General features: G+C 41.1%; 2 protein-coding genes across 5 annotated transcripts; both read left to right on the top strand.

The window, feature by feature from the left end:
• The first annotated feature begins 638 nt into the window (after positions 1 to 638).
• prdm10 (PR domain containing 10) lies at positions 639 to 12,554 on the top strand. 4 transcript variants are annotated; one of them, XM_046074488.1, is made up of 23 exons: positions 639 to 657; positions 1,721 to 1,862; positions 2,218 to 2,379; positions 2,681 to 2,740; positions 2,823 to 2,927; positions 3,270 to 3,444; positions 3,940 to 4,181; positions 4,407 to 4,607; positions 4,860 to 4,932; positions 5,050 to 5,167; positions 5,264 to 5,384; positions 5,760 to 6,029; positions 6,368 to 6,712; positions 6,848 to 7,003; positions 7,106 to 7,285; positions 7,364 to 7,474; positions 7,622 to 7,822; positions 7,983 to 8,126; positions 8,304 to 8,474; positions 9,014 to 9,151; positions 9,296 to 9,497; positions 9,606 to 9,703; positions 10,289 to 12,554. In XM_046074488.1, the coding sequence occupies exons 2-23, from the start codon at positions 1,791 to 1,793 to the stop codon at positions 10,475 to 10,477; spliced, it is 3,534 nt and encodes a 1,177-aa protein (XP_045930444.1). In that variant the 5' UTR covers positions 639 to 657; positions 1,721 to 1,790; the 3' UTR covers positions 10,478 to 12,554. The 4 variants fall into 4 exon arrangements, with proteins under 4 accessions (XP_045930444.1, XP_045930443.1, XP_045930442.1 ...); XM_046074487.1 differs by lacking the exon at positions 639 to 657 and adding an exon at positions 915 to 1,022; XM_046074486.1 differs by lacking the exon at positions 639 to 657 and adding an exon at positions 1,108 to 1,425.
• An 873-nt stretch (positions 12,555 to 13,427) lies between these two features.
• Positions 13,428 to 17,769, top strand: si:ch211-151h10.2 (uncharacterized protein LOC567699 homolog). The gene is made up of 9 exons (XM_046072841.1): positions 13,428 to 13,570; positions 14,171 to 14,435; positions 14,523 to 14,587; positions 15,167 to 15,305; positions 16,436 to 16,554; positions 16,640 to 16,820; positions 17,100 to 17,183; positions 17,270 to 17,365; positions 17,461 to 17,769. Exons 1-9 carry the CDS (start codon positions 13,428 to 13,430, stop codon positions 17,767 to 17,769), a joined length of 1,401 nt encoding a protein of 466 aa, XP_045928797.1.
• The last annotated feature ends 297 nt before the right edge of the window (positions 17,770 to 18,066 follow it).

The following is an 18,066-nucleotide window of genomic DNA, read 5'->3' as shown; positions in this document are numbered from 1 at the left end:
TTAAAACCTCATTGATTACTGGTCTTGTTTATGTTGATTGAGAATCTGTCACTTGATTTATTTTAGGGCTGTTAACATGGTGCAGGGCTTTATATAGTCTGATTGCGTGTACATTATTAATAAATACTATTAGTTCCAAAATTATTATGTATCCTCTTGATACCTGTAGGCCTAAATATTATAAATAATTGTTAGGTGCGATTGCTTCAGTTTGACGACTGTATTTTGAAAGTATTCACCGGAAGTGTTAGTATACTGTAATGCCCCCGCAACAAACAAGAAAACAAACAACAAAAATATAAACATTTATAGTATAAATTAAGCCAACAAAAACTAACAGTAATAACAGTAGATCAAGAAACCTCTTTGGACAACAGGTTTAATTTAATTGGACGATTTCGGTGTTTCATTTTTCTGATCGGCTGTACTAAAATTGATCATTAAGTTATAACCACGACTGATAAAAAGTTGGCGGTAACATCGTAACTGTTATTTAATTCTGCAGAGTGTAAACTGTTTCATGAAGAATATGCTTTAAATTATTTGCTTTTGCTCCCCGAGTAAATAACCACCAATCATCAGCCACCCTCCTGTGTGTTGCTAGGCAGATTATGTTAATATATGCAATGCAGCCATCTCTGCAGCTACCATTCTGAGGTAAGAACAACTTGTACGCTGTCCACAAAATGTAAGAAAACTAGGAGGTGCTTCACGGCCAGATGTATAGCTCGACTTCTCTGTAGTCTTTCTGCTTATAGAAATTAAACCGACGGGTTGTTTTAGCGCATTTGTACCAGTAGAAAATATATATTTTTCTTTGGGTCTCTTCGGATGTGGTTGTTGTTGTTAGTCCCACCCAAAATGGAGCCCGTTCTTCCTTGTTCACGGTAGACTTGAAGGGCTGGGCTCAACTAGAATGGGGGGACGGGTGGATCTACCCAAATAATAACGGCTTTTACTGCCTCCAAAACCACCTTTGTTAAAAATCGCAGAATATGGTCCACGTCTTTGGACTTGACAAGTTATGTTTGGCTCCAAGGTCGACCCCACATTGGGACTATATGGCTGTAATGCTAATGTTGCGGTGCAGTAAATGCCCGGGTTTCTATAGCGCTGTTTTTTGTGGTATGGTCCAGTTGGGACTGAGAACCTGCGGGGTTAAAATAGGGGGGAATCGACTTCATTATTGATTATACCAACTACATTTCTGAATGAGTTTACAGTGTCGTGATTTTTTACGGTGGCTTTTGTTCCGACATGCGGTTGTATTTAGACACCGTTTGCCGGGCGGCCTCGTCAGCAAACGATGACCGCGTTTTTCCTCGTACCCCCGCAGAGAGTCTTGTGTGACCGCTCGTGTTCATGTCCTGTCAGCCGAGCGAAGCTGTCTGTCTGACTGGAGACCCAAAATCTCGGTTGCAGATGGCACGTGGGGTTGAATTCAGTGTCAATTTGCTGAGAGATTGCTGTTGCAGTGCCTCATTGTTGCAGACAAACAGCTCCCCCCCGGCATGAGATTAGTGCAGACCATACACATTTAGACATTTTTCATAATGTTAATTTTTGACATGATGCATCAAGACATCTAATGTTTACATCTGCCAGTCTCAAATTCATATTAAAATTAAAAACAGCCATCCTTATTTTACTTTATTATCACCATGTTGCATTATTATTATTGTTGAGATCACCCACATCCTCTTATCTGTGTGAATTACAGGCATCCTTGGCTCTCTCCAGAGTGAAGTGATAGGTGACACGCTTGGCCAGAGGCCTGGCACCGTGCTGCCATGGAGACCAAGCAGGAACCCTCTGCTGTGTGGAGTCAGACTGCTAGCAACGATTCAGAAAACGGCACACAGGTCTGCTGTCCTGTCAGAACCGTCCTTGGACTGCACTATAGAGTCATAAGCAATACAAAAGGATGCAGTACATTTGATACATCAGAGGACAAATTAAGCATCTCATAGGGAAACTTGCTTCTGTGAACTGATCCTAGTTGCTGCTAAATCCCAAAATTCACTGTTTACTTTTATGGTTTTAGCTATTAGAGTACAGTGGGATCTTCCACAGATGATTCCTTATCCTCCAAAAGGACTTGAGGAGGACAGAATCTCATAACACATAGAATAATAACACTAGATTTTAAAAAAGTCACAGTGTAATAATGCTGCAGGTGGTTCAAAACGTTTTGTGTCCTGTGCACACATGTTACAGGTGCATTTCGAAGGCGGTACAGTGGCCCAGATAGTGTACAGTGGAGATCAGGTGGACCGGGGACAGCAGCAGGTGGTTTACACAGCAGACGGGAACTCCTATACCTCCGTAGAATCTGCAGAGCATACACTGGTATACATACACCCTGCAGATGGCACTCCGGTAAGAAGGAATCTTATATATAGCAAAGATATTTAAGCTGAGACTTTAAGCATTAAGATGACACTTCTAATTAGAAAAACATGCACTGATGAACAGGTGGGGTTCAAATGTGACGTCTAGTAGCTAAAACCCAGCATTTTGTGGGAATGTCATTCATATTTGGAACTTTTTTTTAATTAAAAACAGTATTGTAGTAAACTTTATTGTTTCAAATGTACAAAGTATACATAAAATTCATATGTAAAATGTATAAAATGATGCACTTGCCTGCAAGATGTGCTCACATCAATTTTTCTTTCAGACTGTATTTGCTGATCAGCCACAAGTGGCTTATATTCAGCAGGATGGTACGACTCAACAGGTGAGTTGACCAGGTGCTGTCATGTCATTACCTAACTTTGTACCACCTGTTTCTTATTAAAGTAATATAATCTTATTTGTAGGTCACAGTTTTGCTGCCCAGTGGACAGAACATGAATGCTGCTAATCTGCATGTTCTCAGTAATGTAGCAGAGGCTCCCCAAGCTATCCTGGAGCCAGTTTCCCAGGTGAGGACACCTTGTTTGTGTGTTTACCTTTCCAAACAAGAAAATAGTCTATTGTCGTTTTAACACACATTATGGAATACAGTAGGGGGAAAAAGCAAACATGAGCACAAATGCTTTTGTGCTGTATTTACACTATGATAGCAAAAACATTTTTATTTTGTTCCAGTAGGTCAGTGGTCTAACTTGGTACAGTTCAAATGTGATATATTCCTTTTTAAGTAGATTTTTGTTGCATTGTTACATGTGAACAAGCCAAACATGCACTTCTCAGTGTCTTCCATGTAAAGATAAATAGAGCAGTTTAGTGAGTATGAACTCTGTGAAATTATCATACACGCACAGGAGCAGCTGTCTGCTTCCAATTCACTCGCCTCCATGGCTGACATGGCGGACCCCCCCACCAGTCCCCTTGGGGCCACAGACTCAACGGACGATTCTGACGAGGATGAGGATGAAGACTCTGATATGGATGACTGGGAACCTCGTGAGCATCAATCATTCAACCCTCACAGCCTCTGTGAGTAAAATGACAGTCTTAATACACTCAGCTCTCTGACTTGGCACTGACCTGTGTTTTGCTGCATCCTTTAAACATAAATCTCAACATAAAGTAAACAAACAACAAACTAACATACTTAAAAAAATATTACTGCCTTTTGACTGAAATTCTGCCAAATTTCTGCACTTCAAAATGTTTTTCTTAATAAGCAATTTAATCTCAAATTGTGTTATACAAATCTGCCAATGGGTCAAGATAACTTGATATAATCAACTCATCTATTATCTTTAAGGGGAGAGACCAGTACCATTCTAAGTTACTGCCACTTATTCTGTTTTTTTATTGAATTCATTTTGAACCATGCTGTCTCAGTAATATTTTAAAATGAAAAGCTTCATAGTGATAGTGTTTGTCAGATTGTGCAGGTCCTCTTAATCTGTTTAATCTGTTTTCACATTTATATCTGTTGTGGTGATTCTGCCTGATTGATTTCTCCTTTCTGTGGCCTCTCAGGGTGTGAGGAGTGTAATAATGCCAACCCCTCTGTGTGTCTGAAACACGGCCCTCTGCACCCCATCCCCAACCGGCCGGTGATGTCCAAAGCCCGGGCCAGCCTGCCTCTGGTCCTCTACATTGATCGTTTCCTGGGCGGGGTGTTCTCCAAGAGACGCATCCCAAAGCGCACGCAGTTTGGTCCGGTGGAGGGACCCCTGGTTCCTCAGAGCGAACTGCAGGAACACTACATTCATCTGAAGGTAAATCAGCGCTCTGCATGATTAATTTCACCTCTATTACACCCATATTCTGTATTAAGAAGAGTTTCCCATTGTACCTGAAACCTCATATATTTGCCCTGCTTATTAAATATAAGGTATAATACAGGAAAGTGCTGGGAAAAAAATTTGTGTTGCAAGCATGTGCTGTCTAAGGTTACACTCTTTCAGTCTGATCTCCAATCTTTTTTTTGCTTGTTGTCTCAGCTGTGCATGCTGGATGCAGAGAAAGATGGAGAAAAGTCCAACGACATGTGGTTGGACCTTTCTGATGAGGACAGCTGCAACTGGATGATGTTTGTGAGACCTGCTCAGACCCATCTGGAGCAGAACCTGGTGGCCTATCAGTACGGCTCAGAGATATTTTACACAACCATCAAGAATATCCAACCCAAACAAGAGCTCAGGGTCAGTCCTGTGTGGTGCATTTTGTGTGTTGTGTTGCGTATACAGTACACTCATTTTTCCTGCTTCAGATGATTTATTGTATGCTTTTCCATTGGAATGTGCAAAGTAATGAAACAAAGTTTTCACTCCAGTCCAGCAGAGTATAGTTTAGTTAGCGACTAGTTGGTGAGGAAAGCCACATCTGAGTCCCAGTACATAAATGTCTAAATGAGCTTTAATAATTTGTGTTTTTAATGATGTGTCTTCCTGCAGGTATGGTATGCGGCATCATATGCAGAGTTTGTCAATCAGAAGATCCACAATGTTACAGAAGAAGAGAGAAAAGGTGAGTCTCTGCACGTGCTGACTTTGCTTAATATCAACACCATGTCTCAGCCCTGCTGTGATGGCACGTATCCGACTACAAACTGTCCCTGGTCCTCACTTTCTGTTGTTCCTTCAGTGCTCCGGGAGCAAGAGAAGAACTGGCCATGTTACGAGTGTAACCGCCGCTTTGTGAGCTCCGAACAACTGCAGCAACATCTCAACATGCATGATGACAAGTTAAACTCTGTTACCAGGTACAACCTTTTTCATCACCTTATTTTATATCTTGTCCTTCATTTGTGTCTCAGTAGAGCTCATATGACCTGTTCACTGTTTCTTTCCTCTCTCAGATCCAGAGGCCGGGGTCGAGGGAGGGGCAGGAGGAGATTTGGGACAGGAAGAAGACCGGGACGCCCGCCTAAATTTATACGACTGGATCCACCAGTAGACGCTGTTGGGGACAAGACAACGGTAAGACACATTAATACATGCTTAGCTGATTAATCGATTACTTTAAATTGTGATTTACATTTTACACATTCATTTCTCCCATTTTATCAACCATATGATTAACTGAAATTGATTCAACAGATTAACCTGTAATGAAATAATTGTTAGTAAGTTGCAACCATAGTGCATATAATATTAGATTTGCCATTAAACAATAAATGGAAAATGTACTTATACAGTTATCTAAGAGCAAAGTAATAATACAGAAGAAAATATAAATGAGGGTTGTCAAAAAATATTGAATTATAATAAATAAAACGAGCTGTGTTGAAGTGTTTTTAGCTTATGACAACATTCTTTTTTCAATAACCAAATTTTAATGACCTTTTTAATCAGGAGATGCTTGAGTTGACGGAGAAGCCGCTGGAGGAGCGAGCGGAGGGAGCTCAGAACGGGCTGAAGGTGGTGGAGATGGAGCCCGAGGTGGAGACTGGGAATGAGGCAGAGGGCCAGCTTATACCTCCTGCGGGGGAACCGGTCCCAGAGTCCGTCAGCCCCCCATCCAACACGGACCTGTCAGTTCCACTTAAGGAGGATCCGGCACAGAGTAGCCAATCAGATGCCCACCTCACATCTCAGGACATGCGTCGAGCCAAGAGGATACGGGTAAGACTGGACACTGTGTTCACTAAAATGTTTTATGTAGTTTGTTATTCTGTGTCATAGTGGCCATGCTTTGCTTTTACAACAGTGTGTCTCTCTTCCTCAACGCGTGCGTTCCTCAAAGGTGGATGTGCAGGTAGGTGAGACCTGGAGGATGGCAGAAAAACACACCTTTTGTCGTTTTCCATAGTGTTATGTTCATGTGACATTTCAGGATATGTCCCCTCCTGCACACTCCATTGCATCTATCAGCCTCTTGCCATGTCTCAACAGATCCATGTCAGAAAACACTGTTGGGGATTTTCTGCTAGCAGTTCCTCTTTCTGTCTTTTCCATCTCAGAATGCAGCACTGCAGCACCTTTTCATCAGGAAGAGTTTCCGTCCTTTTAAATGCACCCACTGTGGCAAGGCTTTCCGGGACAAAGACAAGCTGGATCAGCACCTGCGGGTCCATGGGCGAGATGCCTACACCTTTTCCTGCCACATTTGCAGCAAGAGCTTTATGAGTGACTCAGCCCTGGAGGACCATCTGCTGGTGCACACGGAGAACCGGACCTACTCTTGTCTCTTATGCCCAGAAACGTTTGAAAAACTGGAAATGCTCAAAGACCACGTAGGAGTGCATGCTGTAAATGGCTGCTTCACCTGTCCTTCCTGCAAGAAGACATTTACTGACTTCATCCAGGTTAGCATGTGATGTAACCAAAACCATTTAGGGGAGCACATGGGAAGTTGATTTTGCAGGTTAAAACTAAGCAAAGGAACAGTCTGGTTTAAAATGGTAAATTGACACATTTACTCAAAATGTTGTCTCCCTTAGGTGAAGAAGCACATCCGCTGCTTCCATTCAGAGAAGGTCTTTCAGTGCCCAGACTGTGAAAAGGCCTTCTGCCGGCCAGACAAGCTGCGTTTGCACATGTTACGCCACTCTGACCGCAAGGACTTCCTGTGCTCAACATGTGGCAAACAATTCAAGGTAAGATGAGTAGGGGGCGCATTGAGAGATTACATTTGGTCATGTTAATTTAAAGGCATGTGAGTTCTTGTGTGACTAATATTTTCCTTATGTGACATCAAGAGGAAAGATAAGCTGCGGGAGCACATGCAGCGCATGCACAATCCTGACAGAGAGGCCAAGAAAGCTGACAGAATCCATCGCTCCAAATCCCTCAAACTGAAGATGCCCACCACCGACTTTGAGAGCTTCATGTTCAAATGCAGAGTGTGCATGATGGGATTCAGACGCAGGGGAATGCTGGTGAGCAACAACTCACAGAACACTTTTATTTGTTAATATTGAATTCCAGTACACTTAGCTTTATTTTTCTGGTTACAGGTCAATCATTTGTCCAAGCGTCATCCAGAGATGCGGATTGATGATGTGCCTGAGCTAACGCTGCCAATTATCAAGCCCAACAGGGATTACTTCTGCCAGTATTGTGACAAGGTTTGTTTTTCTCATCCTGTCACAGTGAATTTTGGAAAAGACATGTTGTTATTATTTATCTAATGATTCTAATTAAACTTCCCGCTTCACCTCAAACTCTTAACTTAGGCTTTCAGTATGATGTTATTAATAAATTGATCTGTGCAGGTGTATAAGAGTGCCAGCAAGAGGAAAGCCCACATACTAAAGAACCACCCCGGGGCAGAATTGCCTCCTAGCATACGTAAGTTGCGTCCGGCTGCTCCTGGTGAGCCAGACCCCATGTTGAGCACACACACCCAGCTGACTGGCACGATCGCCACTGCACCAGTCTGTTGCCCACACTGTGCCAAACAGTACAGCAGCAAGGTTAGTATGAAGCTCTGTTAAATAAGGTATTTTACCTCATTGGAAATCTGTATAAACACTAATACAGATATTGACTCTAGTTCTGTGTTTGCAGTAATTATGCTGTGTCTTGGACAGTCCCATACCCCAACTAATAACATTCTGTGTGCTTGTATCTCAGACTAAGATGGTTCAGCACATCAGGAAGAAGCATCCAGAGTTTGCCCAACTCGCCAACGCCATCCAGGCTCCTCTGACTACAGCTGTAATCAGCAGTGCTCCTGCTGTCATCAGTGCAGACGGTACCACAGCTGAGGCTGTAGTGGTAAGAAAGATTTACAAACATACATGTTAAAACACCGACACTCATCACATCACGCCATAAAAATGTCATAGAAAACTGGACTCCATACATCAGACGCAAGAATGACAGACAGGACGAAAGGAAGGTCAACTAATATACACCAAATATTAAAATCTGTATGACTTTTTTTCTCCACAGACCACAGATTTGCTGACCCAGGCCATGACGGAGCTTTCTCAAACGCTGACCACAGACTTCCGCGCAGCACAGGGAGACTATCAGAGGATCCAGTACATACCCGTGTCTCAGGCAGGAGGCAGCCTGTCCCAGCCGCAACATATTCAGCTGCAGGTGGTGCAGGTGGCTCCGGTAAGATCCAGCATCTAGGACCTAGATTTGTTTAATTTTCTTAACATAGTGTATCCCAGGAGCTTTCTGAGCATCTCAGCAACATCCTGATGTACAATCACAGTTATACACTCCCTGGCAGTAGAGCTAGAAGAATTGATTGTCTTCTCAAATTTGTTGCCGTTTTCTGTTTTATATAATGTCAAATTGAATGTCTTTGAGTTTGATCTTCCTGGTCTGCACAAAATAAACAATCTGAATGTGTCACCTTGGGCTCTGGGAATTTGTGATGAGCTTTTTCCCACTATTTTCGTTTAGGTAGGATTTTAAAAAACCACAAGTTCTGGCAAATTACTGCTTTGCCATGTAGCTTTCAAACATATCAGCAGGTAAACTACCTTTTTATTTTCTGCTGAACATTTAGTGAGCAGGTAAAATAGCTGAAGTAGCTTTTTGGTTTTTTTTTGTTTTTTGTTTACCAATTTTATGAAATATGTCCAGTTGTGGATTGAGGAAAATTTAAGAAAAAGTAACAGGTAGTTATTTTATCTGTTTCACAGGCTTCCTCCCCACATTCACAGCACCCGACAGTAGATGTGAGCCAGCTGCATGACCCTCATGGCTACAGCCAGCACTCCATCCAGGTACAACACATCCAGGTCAGCGAGCCTTCAGGCACTGGACAAGGTGCCACCCAGGTAAATCCACATTATTCTTACAATGGGCTTAGGTTTATTAGAAATTTATAACACGTAATGACTTTATGACACACGTTGTTGGGTATGTAATGTTAAGCCTGATAATAGAATACCTACCTACGACCATCTCTTCATTTTCTTCAGGTCACAGGTCAGCCTTTAAGCCCCACCTCCCAACAGCCTGGTCAGGACCTGAGCCCCACCCAGCTGACCCCTGTGACCTTAGCTCAGAGCCACACCTTGCAGACCAGTAGCACCCAGCAGCAGCAGCAGCAGCAGCAGCAGCAGCAGCAGGGGACTGTGCAGCATGCTTACATACCTGGGAACTGGAACTACAGAGGCTACTGTGAGTCACACACATGCTCCAATATCATCCACGCACACTCTGTATGTTTTAATGGCTCTATACTGTATGATTGCCTGTTAGGTTAACATGTAAATGTTACTGTTGCAGCATCTGAGATCCAGATGATGGCTCTACCTCATGCTCAATATGTGATAGCTGAGGCTAGCACACCTGTATCTGGTGTCAACAGCAACCAGGTGAAAACGGTGAGTGAAAATGAAATGCTATGATTCAGTTTCATTTTTTTTCACTGTGGTCACACATCCTGACAAAAGATCAAATGTAAAGATCTAAAAATGGCTGCCCACCACATGAATATGCAGTAGAAAAATCAGATCCTGAAGCTTGAGACTTTCGTGGGACTTGTGTTTAAACACATCAGAATTTCACAGATCCCTGTTACAACAAATACAACTTAGGTTGTAGAATCCATAAACTAGAAAATGTTTTTCTTTAAATGAGCATTTTTAGTTCTGTGTTTACTCTAAACTGCAACTAAATAATTATTGTTATAATAAGGTCCCATGATGTGGCTAAATTACACCTGTAATCTGTTTCCTTACTGAGTGAGTCTGATGAAGCACATGTGAAATGCGTTTTGTTTGCTTTTCCAATACGAGAAAATATAGAAATAAATTACTGTTGCTCTGCATACACATCTTTTAGAAACATGGCAGTGTGGTGCCAGGTGGGAGTCCTTGAGAATAAGAGAGCAAATATTCTGTATTAAACATGGTATGAACTGAATCTCTACTTGTGGAACTAAAGATGTTCTCATTCCGGTCCTGCAGACACACTACGTTATTTCTGAGGGTCAGACTGAGCTGGAGACCAAACAGACTGTTCCTCAGAACACAACCCAGGCACACACTGAACATCTGGAGCAGCAGCCAACCAATCAGCAACCCACCACACAGTACATTATCACCACAACCACCAATGGCAGCGGCACTAGTGAAGTTCATATCACAAAACCCTGAACTGTACAGAGATGCAAACCCAGCGGAGACCCATGGACTGATCCTGCATGTAGACCTCAGCAGCTTGTACGCACATAAACGAACAAACAAAAGTCATATGCACATGGATACAGACTTATGTACACACAAAACTAATGGGTATAAATTGATGACCAGCACAGTTTTATGTGTCTATAAAGTCTTAAAATATTAAATAAGCTGGTAAAATTAAGTTAGTAGAGAGAAAAATGCAAGGTTTTGATTTTGAACGGAATATTTTAGCAACAAATATAAAACTCAACCCTTGTTTTGTAAAGTGTAATTTTTTTTTCAGAAACATTTTCATTGAAATTGCTTAAAACAGGGGACATTATATCATTTTACCAAATATTGCGAAAGTATGGAAAATTAAAGTGATCATCTTACTGTGTGAGTTAAGAGTCTGAAGTGGTGGAAACATTTTGTTGCTCAGTCCTTACGCAGCTTTGAGTGCCCATTTTACATATTTGTATAGTTACAGAAAGTGTAGTATTTGTAAACAAAAAGTCTGTAAAGAAATACAGAACTGAAAAATATATATATATAAAGTTGACCTTCTAAAGGTAATTACGTTTTTGCCCAATGTGAGTATCCAACAACACAATCTGTTATATTGTATATTACCATATTGTTGATGATATCTGATGTGATTTTTCTCCATTCATTTCCTTTTTGGGATGTCTCAGACATCCGTTTATGTTTACATGCGGAATTTCCCAAGAATCTTTTTGTCATTGTCCCAACAACACCTGTGTTTTTAAAGTAACATTAAGAAAAGCAGACTTAATCAGTTTCCCGCTCCCTCAATGCTACCGAGGGCTTTGGTTGTTAAGAATGTTTTGCTTTTCAGTAGGTTTTACAAGGATCACACAAAGTACTCATGGATACACTCAACCTAAAACTTGGGGATAATTTTGTTTTTGACACCAAAAGTTTATCATCAAAGATTTAATGGCGCCAGAAATCAAGAGCTACATCCAGACTGAAAAGAAGTGTTTCACTGCCCTCTCTGGTTGAAAGTTTCAAGTCTGATGCTAGGTATGGTTGGATGTTGTCAGAAATGTGCTTTGTTTAACCACACCCAGCAACGATGTCACAGGGTCCTGGAGTTCCCCTGTACATCACTGCAGCAAGATGAGACGTTAAACCCCTGGAGGTCAGGATAAACAACTTTCTGGGGGTGTTAAGTTTCTGTTAAAAAAGAACAATGTGCATTTTCAGAGTTTCTTTCTTTCCGTCATACTTGTTATTCTGAAGAGAAAAATATAATTTATAACATTTGAAACAGCAACCAGCAAACTCTGTCTTAACAGGTGTAGAAACCTTAATTGTTTTATAGAGGCTTAGAGCCAAATACAAAATGTGTTTTCCTCAGTTACATACTTGATGACAAATGACTAAAGTTCAAAATATTTAGTCATAACATCACGTGTTACAATAGAAATATTTAGAGAAAACATCACAGGGTTGCACCTGCTGCGTAGGAGTTTAATATGATGCTGTGTTTAAGTGTGATATGGGCTTATGTCACTGTATTCATCTGTTTACTGGCCTACAAAAGAAATCGCAAGTACTTCATTTTGGGTTGGTACTTAAAGGGCAGCATACTCATTACTCATTTTTACTAAGGTAAAAACCAGTAAGGGATGTTGTCAGTCAGCATGTCTCATATTTCCTTCACAGTAAAAGTGAGGACGGAGAACGAAACTCGGTAGGAAGAGTTCAAACCTGTCACCTGTCCTACTGGACACTGTTCATGAGCAAGGAATGGCCGGTGCTGAAACTTATCTTCCAAGTACTTTTGGTAGCTTTTAGATTTCCGTTAAGTGCTTGTGCTTTGTGTTCCCCATGATGACAACAGAGGTTAATGCACTGAATTAAGGCCATTGTAAAACGTTGTTTAGGCGCCCGTTATTTATGTTGGTCTATGACAATAGATTTGTACAATATAACATATAGCAGGAATATTATAAAGGTTCATGTACAGCGATTCCTACTGTTGCAAGTGATTTTGTCCTTTTGTTCAAATGTTGTGAAATTAAATTATTTTATATCTGTACATTGTGTTTCCTAGTCACTTCATTATGAATGTGTTGAACTGTGGAGCAAGCTGTGCCCAAACAAATTCGTAGTGTCTATTCAGGTTAATTGATCTCACCTACAACCGGTCGAGGCAGTGGCCACCCACCCTGAACCATGGTTCTGCTAGAGGTTTCTGCCTCTTAAAAGGAAATTTTTCCTTGCCTCTGTTGACTAGTGCTTGGTCTTACTGGGAATCGTCAGGTTTCTGTAAATAATATCACAGAGCACAGAGTACGGTCTAGTCTGCTCTTTTGTGAAAAGCGCTGTGAGATAACATGTTGTTATTCAGTGCTATATAAATAAAATTGAATTGAATTAATTGGAGGTTAATTTGTCTGGATGTTATTCTTGTTCTCACTGCTAGATGGCAGCATGGCCTCAGAAAACAAACTAGGTATACAGCATTTTAAGTGAAATAACAATGGCAGACAGAGAACACACAGAGTCAATCTTAATTATGTCTGAGTGTTAATGATTTAAAATGGGCACTCTTCCATTTGTAAACCTCTTTCTTGTGAGGATGAATTTGATGCCAACAGGTTGTTTGCATGGTGTGATCTAATAATAGCTCAGTGTTAAGTGTGTGACAGTAATTCAGAAAGAAAGAATTGACTGTTGGAGGGGACCTGGGCGGAGCAAGGCTTGTCCTCCGCACAATTGTGATCATTATGTTCAACACATTCCTGCAAGGACAAGTAAATGGCCACTACCTAGATAAAACTTCTTCTTCTTCCAGTAGGACCAGTTTAACAAGCTTGTCGTGTCACAGAACTAATCACTAATTGAGCAGGTGTTACTGCTCTGCAGCCGTTTCAACCAGCATGTCTGTGTCTGTGTCTGTGTCGCTGCCATGCCTCGGTTGACAGTTGCCTACCCCAAAGGTCAAGTGGGTAGAGGACAGAGAGAAAGAGTCGGCTTGGCCTGTAAATGGATGGAGGAGGTAAAGGAGGACAGTGAGGGAGTGACTGCTGAGGGGAGCCGAAGACATCAGAGGTAGGTAGATGTGTTTGTCTTTCAACAACTGGCCTTTCATTTGAATCACCTTTAAAAGACATGTCTCTGATTACCTGCTGCTACAGAGAGGAGAAGTCTGTGTGAAAGGATGGTCCTAGTAAATTTCTCTGCTGTGTTGACAGCAAATGCTTCTCTACTTCCATAAGGTAGATATTTGTCAACATGTCACTCCTCAAGGTTCATATCTGAATGTTACCATTTTAACTTGAGACTTGAATACAGTAGGGCTGGAGTGCTGGTTTAGGGTTTAACCTCTTTTTACTCAGCTGGAATTCCAGTCTGGATTTAGATACTTGATTGCATGAAATGTGAAGCACACAAAATCTGTAACTTTCCATCTCATGTTATATTGTTATAAAAGCATGCCTTCTTAGATTACAGTCAATTTGAGATTCATGTAAGTGTCATACATAACTCTAATGCTAACGAAATTCAGGGATATTTCTTACTTTCTCTCTTTTTTCTTCCAATTTAACAACTAATCGTGTTCCCTTTCATCTTTCATTTTCAGTAAACCAGTTTTCACTCTGTTGCTTTTAAACTGTTTGCTGTTTATCTCTGTCTCACCCATTACTCCAGCAGTTCATACCAAACAACAGCTGTTCGTCAGCAACAACAAAGATTATGGTCACAGATTTTGAGGACACTGCGACCCTGGAAAGGCTGGTACAGTTTTCCTCTAGTAGGTGTAGTGTGGTCGGTCTGCCAGGTGGATGTGCCGCTGCATTCCTCTCTGTTATTGGTGGATGTGGGCTGGAGGCTCCTGTTAGTGTGTTTGCTGTGGATGGTGATGGGAGGTGGTGTCTATGCCCTGAGGTACTGCCTGCGGCCAGGACACAACCAGGTGAGCGCAGCCACCTGAACTGAATCTTGACCCTGTTGGTTTATTTCCTTGTATTATGTTTATTCAGTGACTTTCCTTAAATTCAAGGGGGAGCCTCCACTGAGGACACAACCTGAGGTTATGACTGAAAATAGGAATAACCAATATTCATGGTGAGACTTGATTTTACAGTCATTCCTCCATTATTTAATATATTATAATATATTTTTTTACAGCAGATGGAGAGGACCAAAGACAGACAAAAATGTATCAAACACCCTAAAGACCAGATTTTAAGGACACTACATGCATCAGGAGTTTCCTTTCCTCAAGGGAGCCACATGTTGCCCAACACCTCAGAGCATAGAACAGCTTCTACAGATGTCCATTTAAAAATCTGCTATACCCATATCATGGGGAAACATTTAAACCTAAAATGTCTTCATTATCAAACCTGTTTACAATCAAATGTTTTTATTTAATTATTTACAAAAATATTATATATGTACTGTTTTTTTTGTTATATTTATAACAAAAAACAGTACATCTGTATTTTAAGGGACGATGATGACATTTATAAGAATCTTCATTTTACCATTTTCGGATCTACTATGTACTATCTATGTACTCACGTCTGTTGTTTAAAAAGTATATTGTCACAATTTTCAAAATGACAAAAATATAATATGGAAAAAAAATGTGACAAATAGTTTTGACTCATAAAAATCATAATCTTTTCCTTATTTCTGTAGGATGTCCCAGTCGAGGAACCTTGGCCACAACGTTTCTCTGGCCCTTGCCCTGGCCGATGGCCTGCTGCTGTGTGTGCTTCAGGAACCCTTGCTAGACCCAAGTGTGCTACACATAAAGGCTCTCCTCTACAGGCTGGAAGTAAGTACCTTCCCTCCCACAAGCAGCCTACAGCAATACCAGTCATCTCCCGTGTTTTCAGTCAGTCTTTGCATGTAGATCAGTCTAAAGTCTTTGTTGGTGTTATTACAGAGATCAGACCTTGGACTCAGGCATACACAGATATTCTAGCCCGGGGCAACACATACCATCACTGAGCTGCTGTCGTGTGTACTTTGAATCAATCAGACTGGCAGAGGAGAGAAAGTTTAATGACTTTTCTCCTTATGTATTTCCTGTCTGCGTTTTAGCACTCGCTATGAATATTTCTCTATGATAGTCGTATCAGTGAGTCCGTCATCCTGTTGGTCTTTTGGTGCAACGCTTTGTTGCAGAGAGAAATAGTTAAAGTATTGAATGGGCTGCCAAGAAATATGATGCAGACAGCTGCGGTGGTCAAACGATGAATTCAGAAGACTTTCTTCCCCTTTCTTTTTTTTTTACTTAATACTAGCTCCACCAGCAAGACAGCATTTTTAGTTGTACGGCTGTGAGCTTAATTCATACAAATGTGTTGACATGCTGGGCTAAGAACACTGCCTTTCCTTCTCGCACCAGCCTCGGGCTAAACTTTTTTTGCCCAGAGCATTACAGCATAAAAAGGACACTATCGAAACTTTTTGTCTCATATTCCTCCTTCTAGCGCTTGTGCTGCAAGGCCATGTATCTTTTAACTGTCAGGTGTTGCAGTTTATTATACATTGTTTTTGGTCTTCTTGTTTTTTTTTTGAATGTTCCAAAAATGTATTTTTAAATCTCAATTGCAGAATCAGTATTGTTTTCAATGCTTTTTGGCATTTTTAAACTGTATCAAAATACATCACTTATGTGTATACTGGTATATCAACTGCATGTGTAGAACAGATGTGCCAGTGGAGAATGGACATAAAATACAACAAGTAGATTCCTGCAAGTTATCTTCAACTCTTGAAGTTTTATATGACAGCATTATGCACAAATAAATTAATATATGACTTTTGTTGGCTGTTTATATCCCATGTGCTGGACAGCCACATGATGCCTACATTTTGCAGAGGTAGTTAAAAGTGCTTCTACCAAAAAAACCCACAAAACTAAACCCACCCCTCTCAATCCTCTCTTTTTCACTGTAGTCAGTGTCTCTCATAGTTGGGAAGGCTGATATTTGGTCAGAGGTGACACTGAAGAAGGTGGAACAAGAATCTATACTAATAGACAAAGTGAATCTCATACGCACCTACCTGCAGCAGAGGTGAGGTTCAACATAGTGTACATGTTACCTGCTTTCTTGGAAACTTCATCCAGCCAGATAAACACTGCACAATCCTCTCTGACAGGACGAGGTCACTGTGTAGACTCGTCCAGGTGCAAGGGGCTTTTGAAGCCAGTGTGAAGGAAATGCTGGAAGGCCTACACGGCCTCTGGGCTCAGCTGGAAGAGCTGCACATGGGGGTCACGCTCACCAAAGAGGGAAGCCGAGGCCACAGAGACCTGGCCTTGGCCCAGACAGACGCAGAGGTAAGCAGGTGTGAAGGTCTTACTGAAGTTCTGTGGTGCCGGTATTATAGTGTTGGATTTGTTTTAATTTAGATTTCAGTCAATATTAATTACTTTTACAACCTTTTAGTCACAACAAAGAAATATATTCTTACCAGATTATTTCCATAGTTAAGGCTGGCCTACAACGACAACAGCTGTCTTCTTAGTTTCGTTTAAGAATCTTGGTGATTTGCGTTGTTGTTGGCTTTGAGTGTTTAAAAAAATAAATGTTATAATACTCTTATGTGTTTGGCAAAGACTTTGTTTGCAGTGTTGGGTCATTACAGGGACAGACTTCAGTGCTGTCAAATTCATCTGAAGGACAGCACACAACAACTGCAGGTAAAGTTCTCCTCATGCAATCAAAATCCACTTTCATATATATTTTGTGCCATCTTCACTCAAAAATTGCCTCTGCAATTCCACAGGAGTTAACCTGGAGTCACACTCACATAAGCAACAGGATGAGCAGCAACAGTGAGTCCGTCTGGCCAGAACTGTTGCTTCAGTCCAACATTGAACAGGTATACTTAACACTGCCTGGTAGAAAAACAGCACAATGTAATGTTTTCATGGGTTTAGAGTTCCACCAGGACTAAAAACACCTCTCTATTTGCAGTTTGACAAGGTGCAGGAGAGTTTCCTCTCCCTGGAACAACAGACCTCTACTTTCCAGGCCCACCTGGAGGGCCTTGGAAAGGAGAAACATGCACACGTCTCTCCACAGACTTCCCTACATCTCCACAGTGGATGTACAAGTGATGTGTCACTGGAGCAGTGTAACTCAACCTCTGCATCCACGTCTGTCTCCTCAATGGATGCAGACACAGACACAGAAACAGACGCTCCTCTTTCACTGTGTGAGAGGTCGGCTTTGCATTTGTCCTCCACTATCGGACGCATGCGTAAATCTGGACAGAGGAAGTGACTTTGATAAAAGTATGTGAATTGAAAGGTTTAAATTAACATGATTATAATATTTTCAAATGTTGATCATTTGCTAGTTGCCCAAAACTTGGTTATTTATTGCTGTCTGTGATTACATTACTGTGTTTTACTACTCCGCTTTCTGTTTTTTTAAAATTGCTTTTATATTTTGCTTATAGTTTTCATTAGAAAGACTGACTGGTAGGTTTTTAACTTTTTTAATTCAAAGAATATTTCAAACACATGGGGGCACACTTTCACCACTTATTACAAGCAGAAACTGACATCTCACAGCACC

The sequence above is a fragment of the Micropterus dolomieu genome, linkage group LG17, assembly GCF_021292245.1.
Source record: "Micropterus dolomieu isolate WLL.071019.BEF.003 ecotype Adirondacks linkage group LG17, ASM2129224v1, whole genome shotgun sequence".
NCBI lineage: Eukaryota > Metazoa > Chordata > Actinopteri > Centrarchiformes > Centrarchidae > Micropterus > Micropterus dolomieu.
The sequence above is the reverse complement of the archived record's forward strand: the minus strand, read 5'-3'. Positions and strand labels throughout refer to the sequence as shown.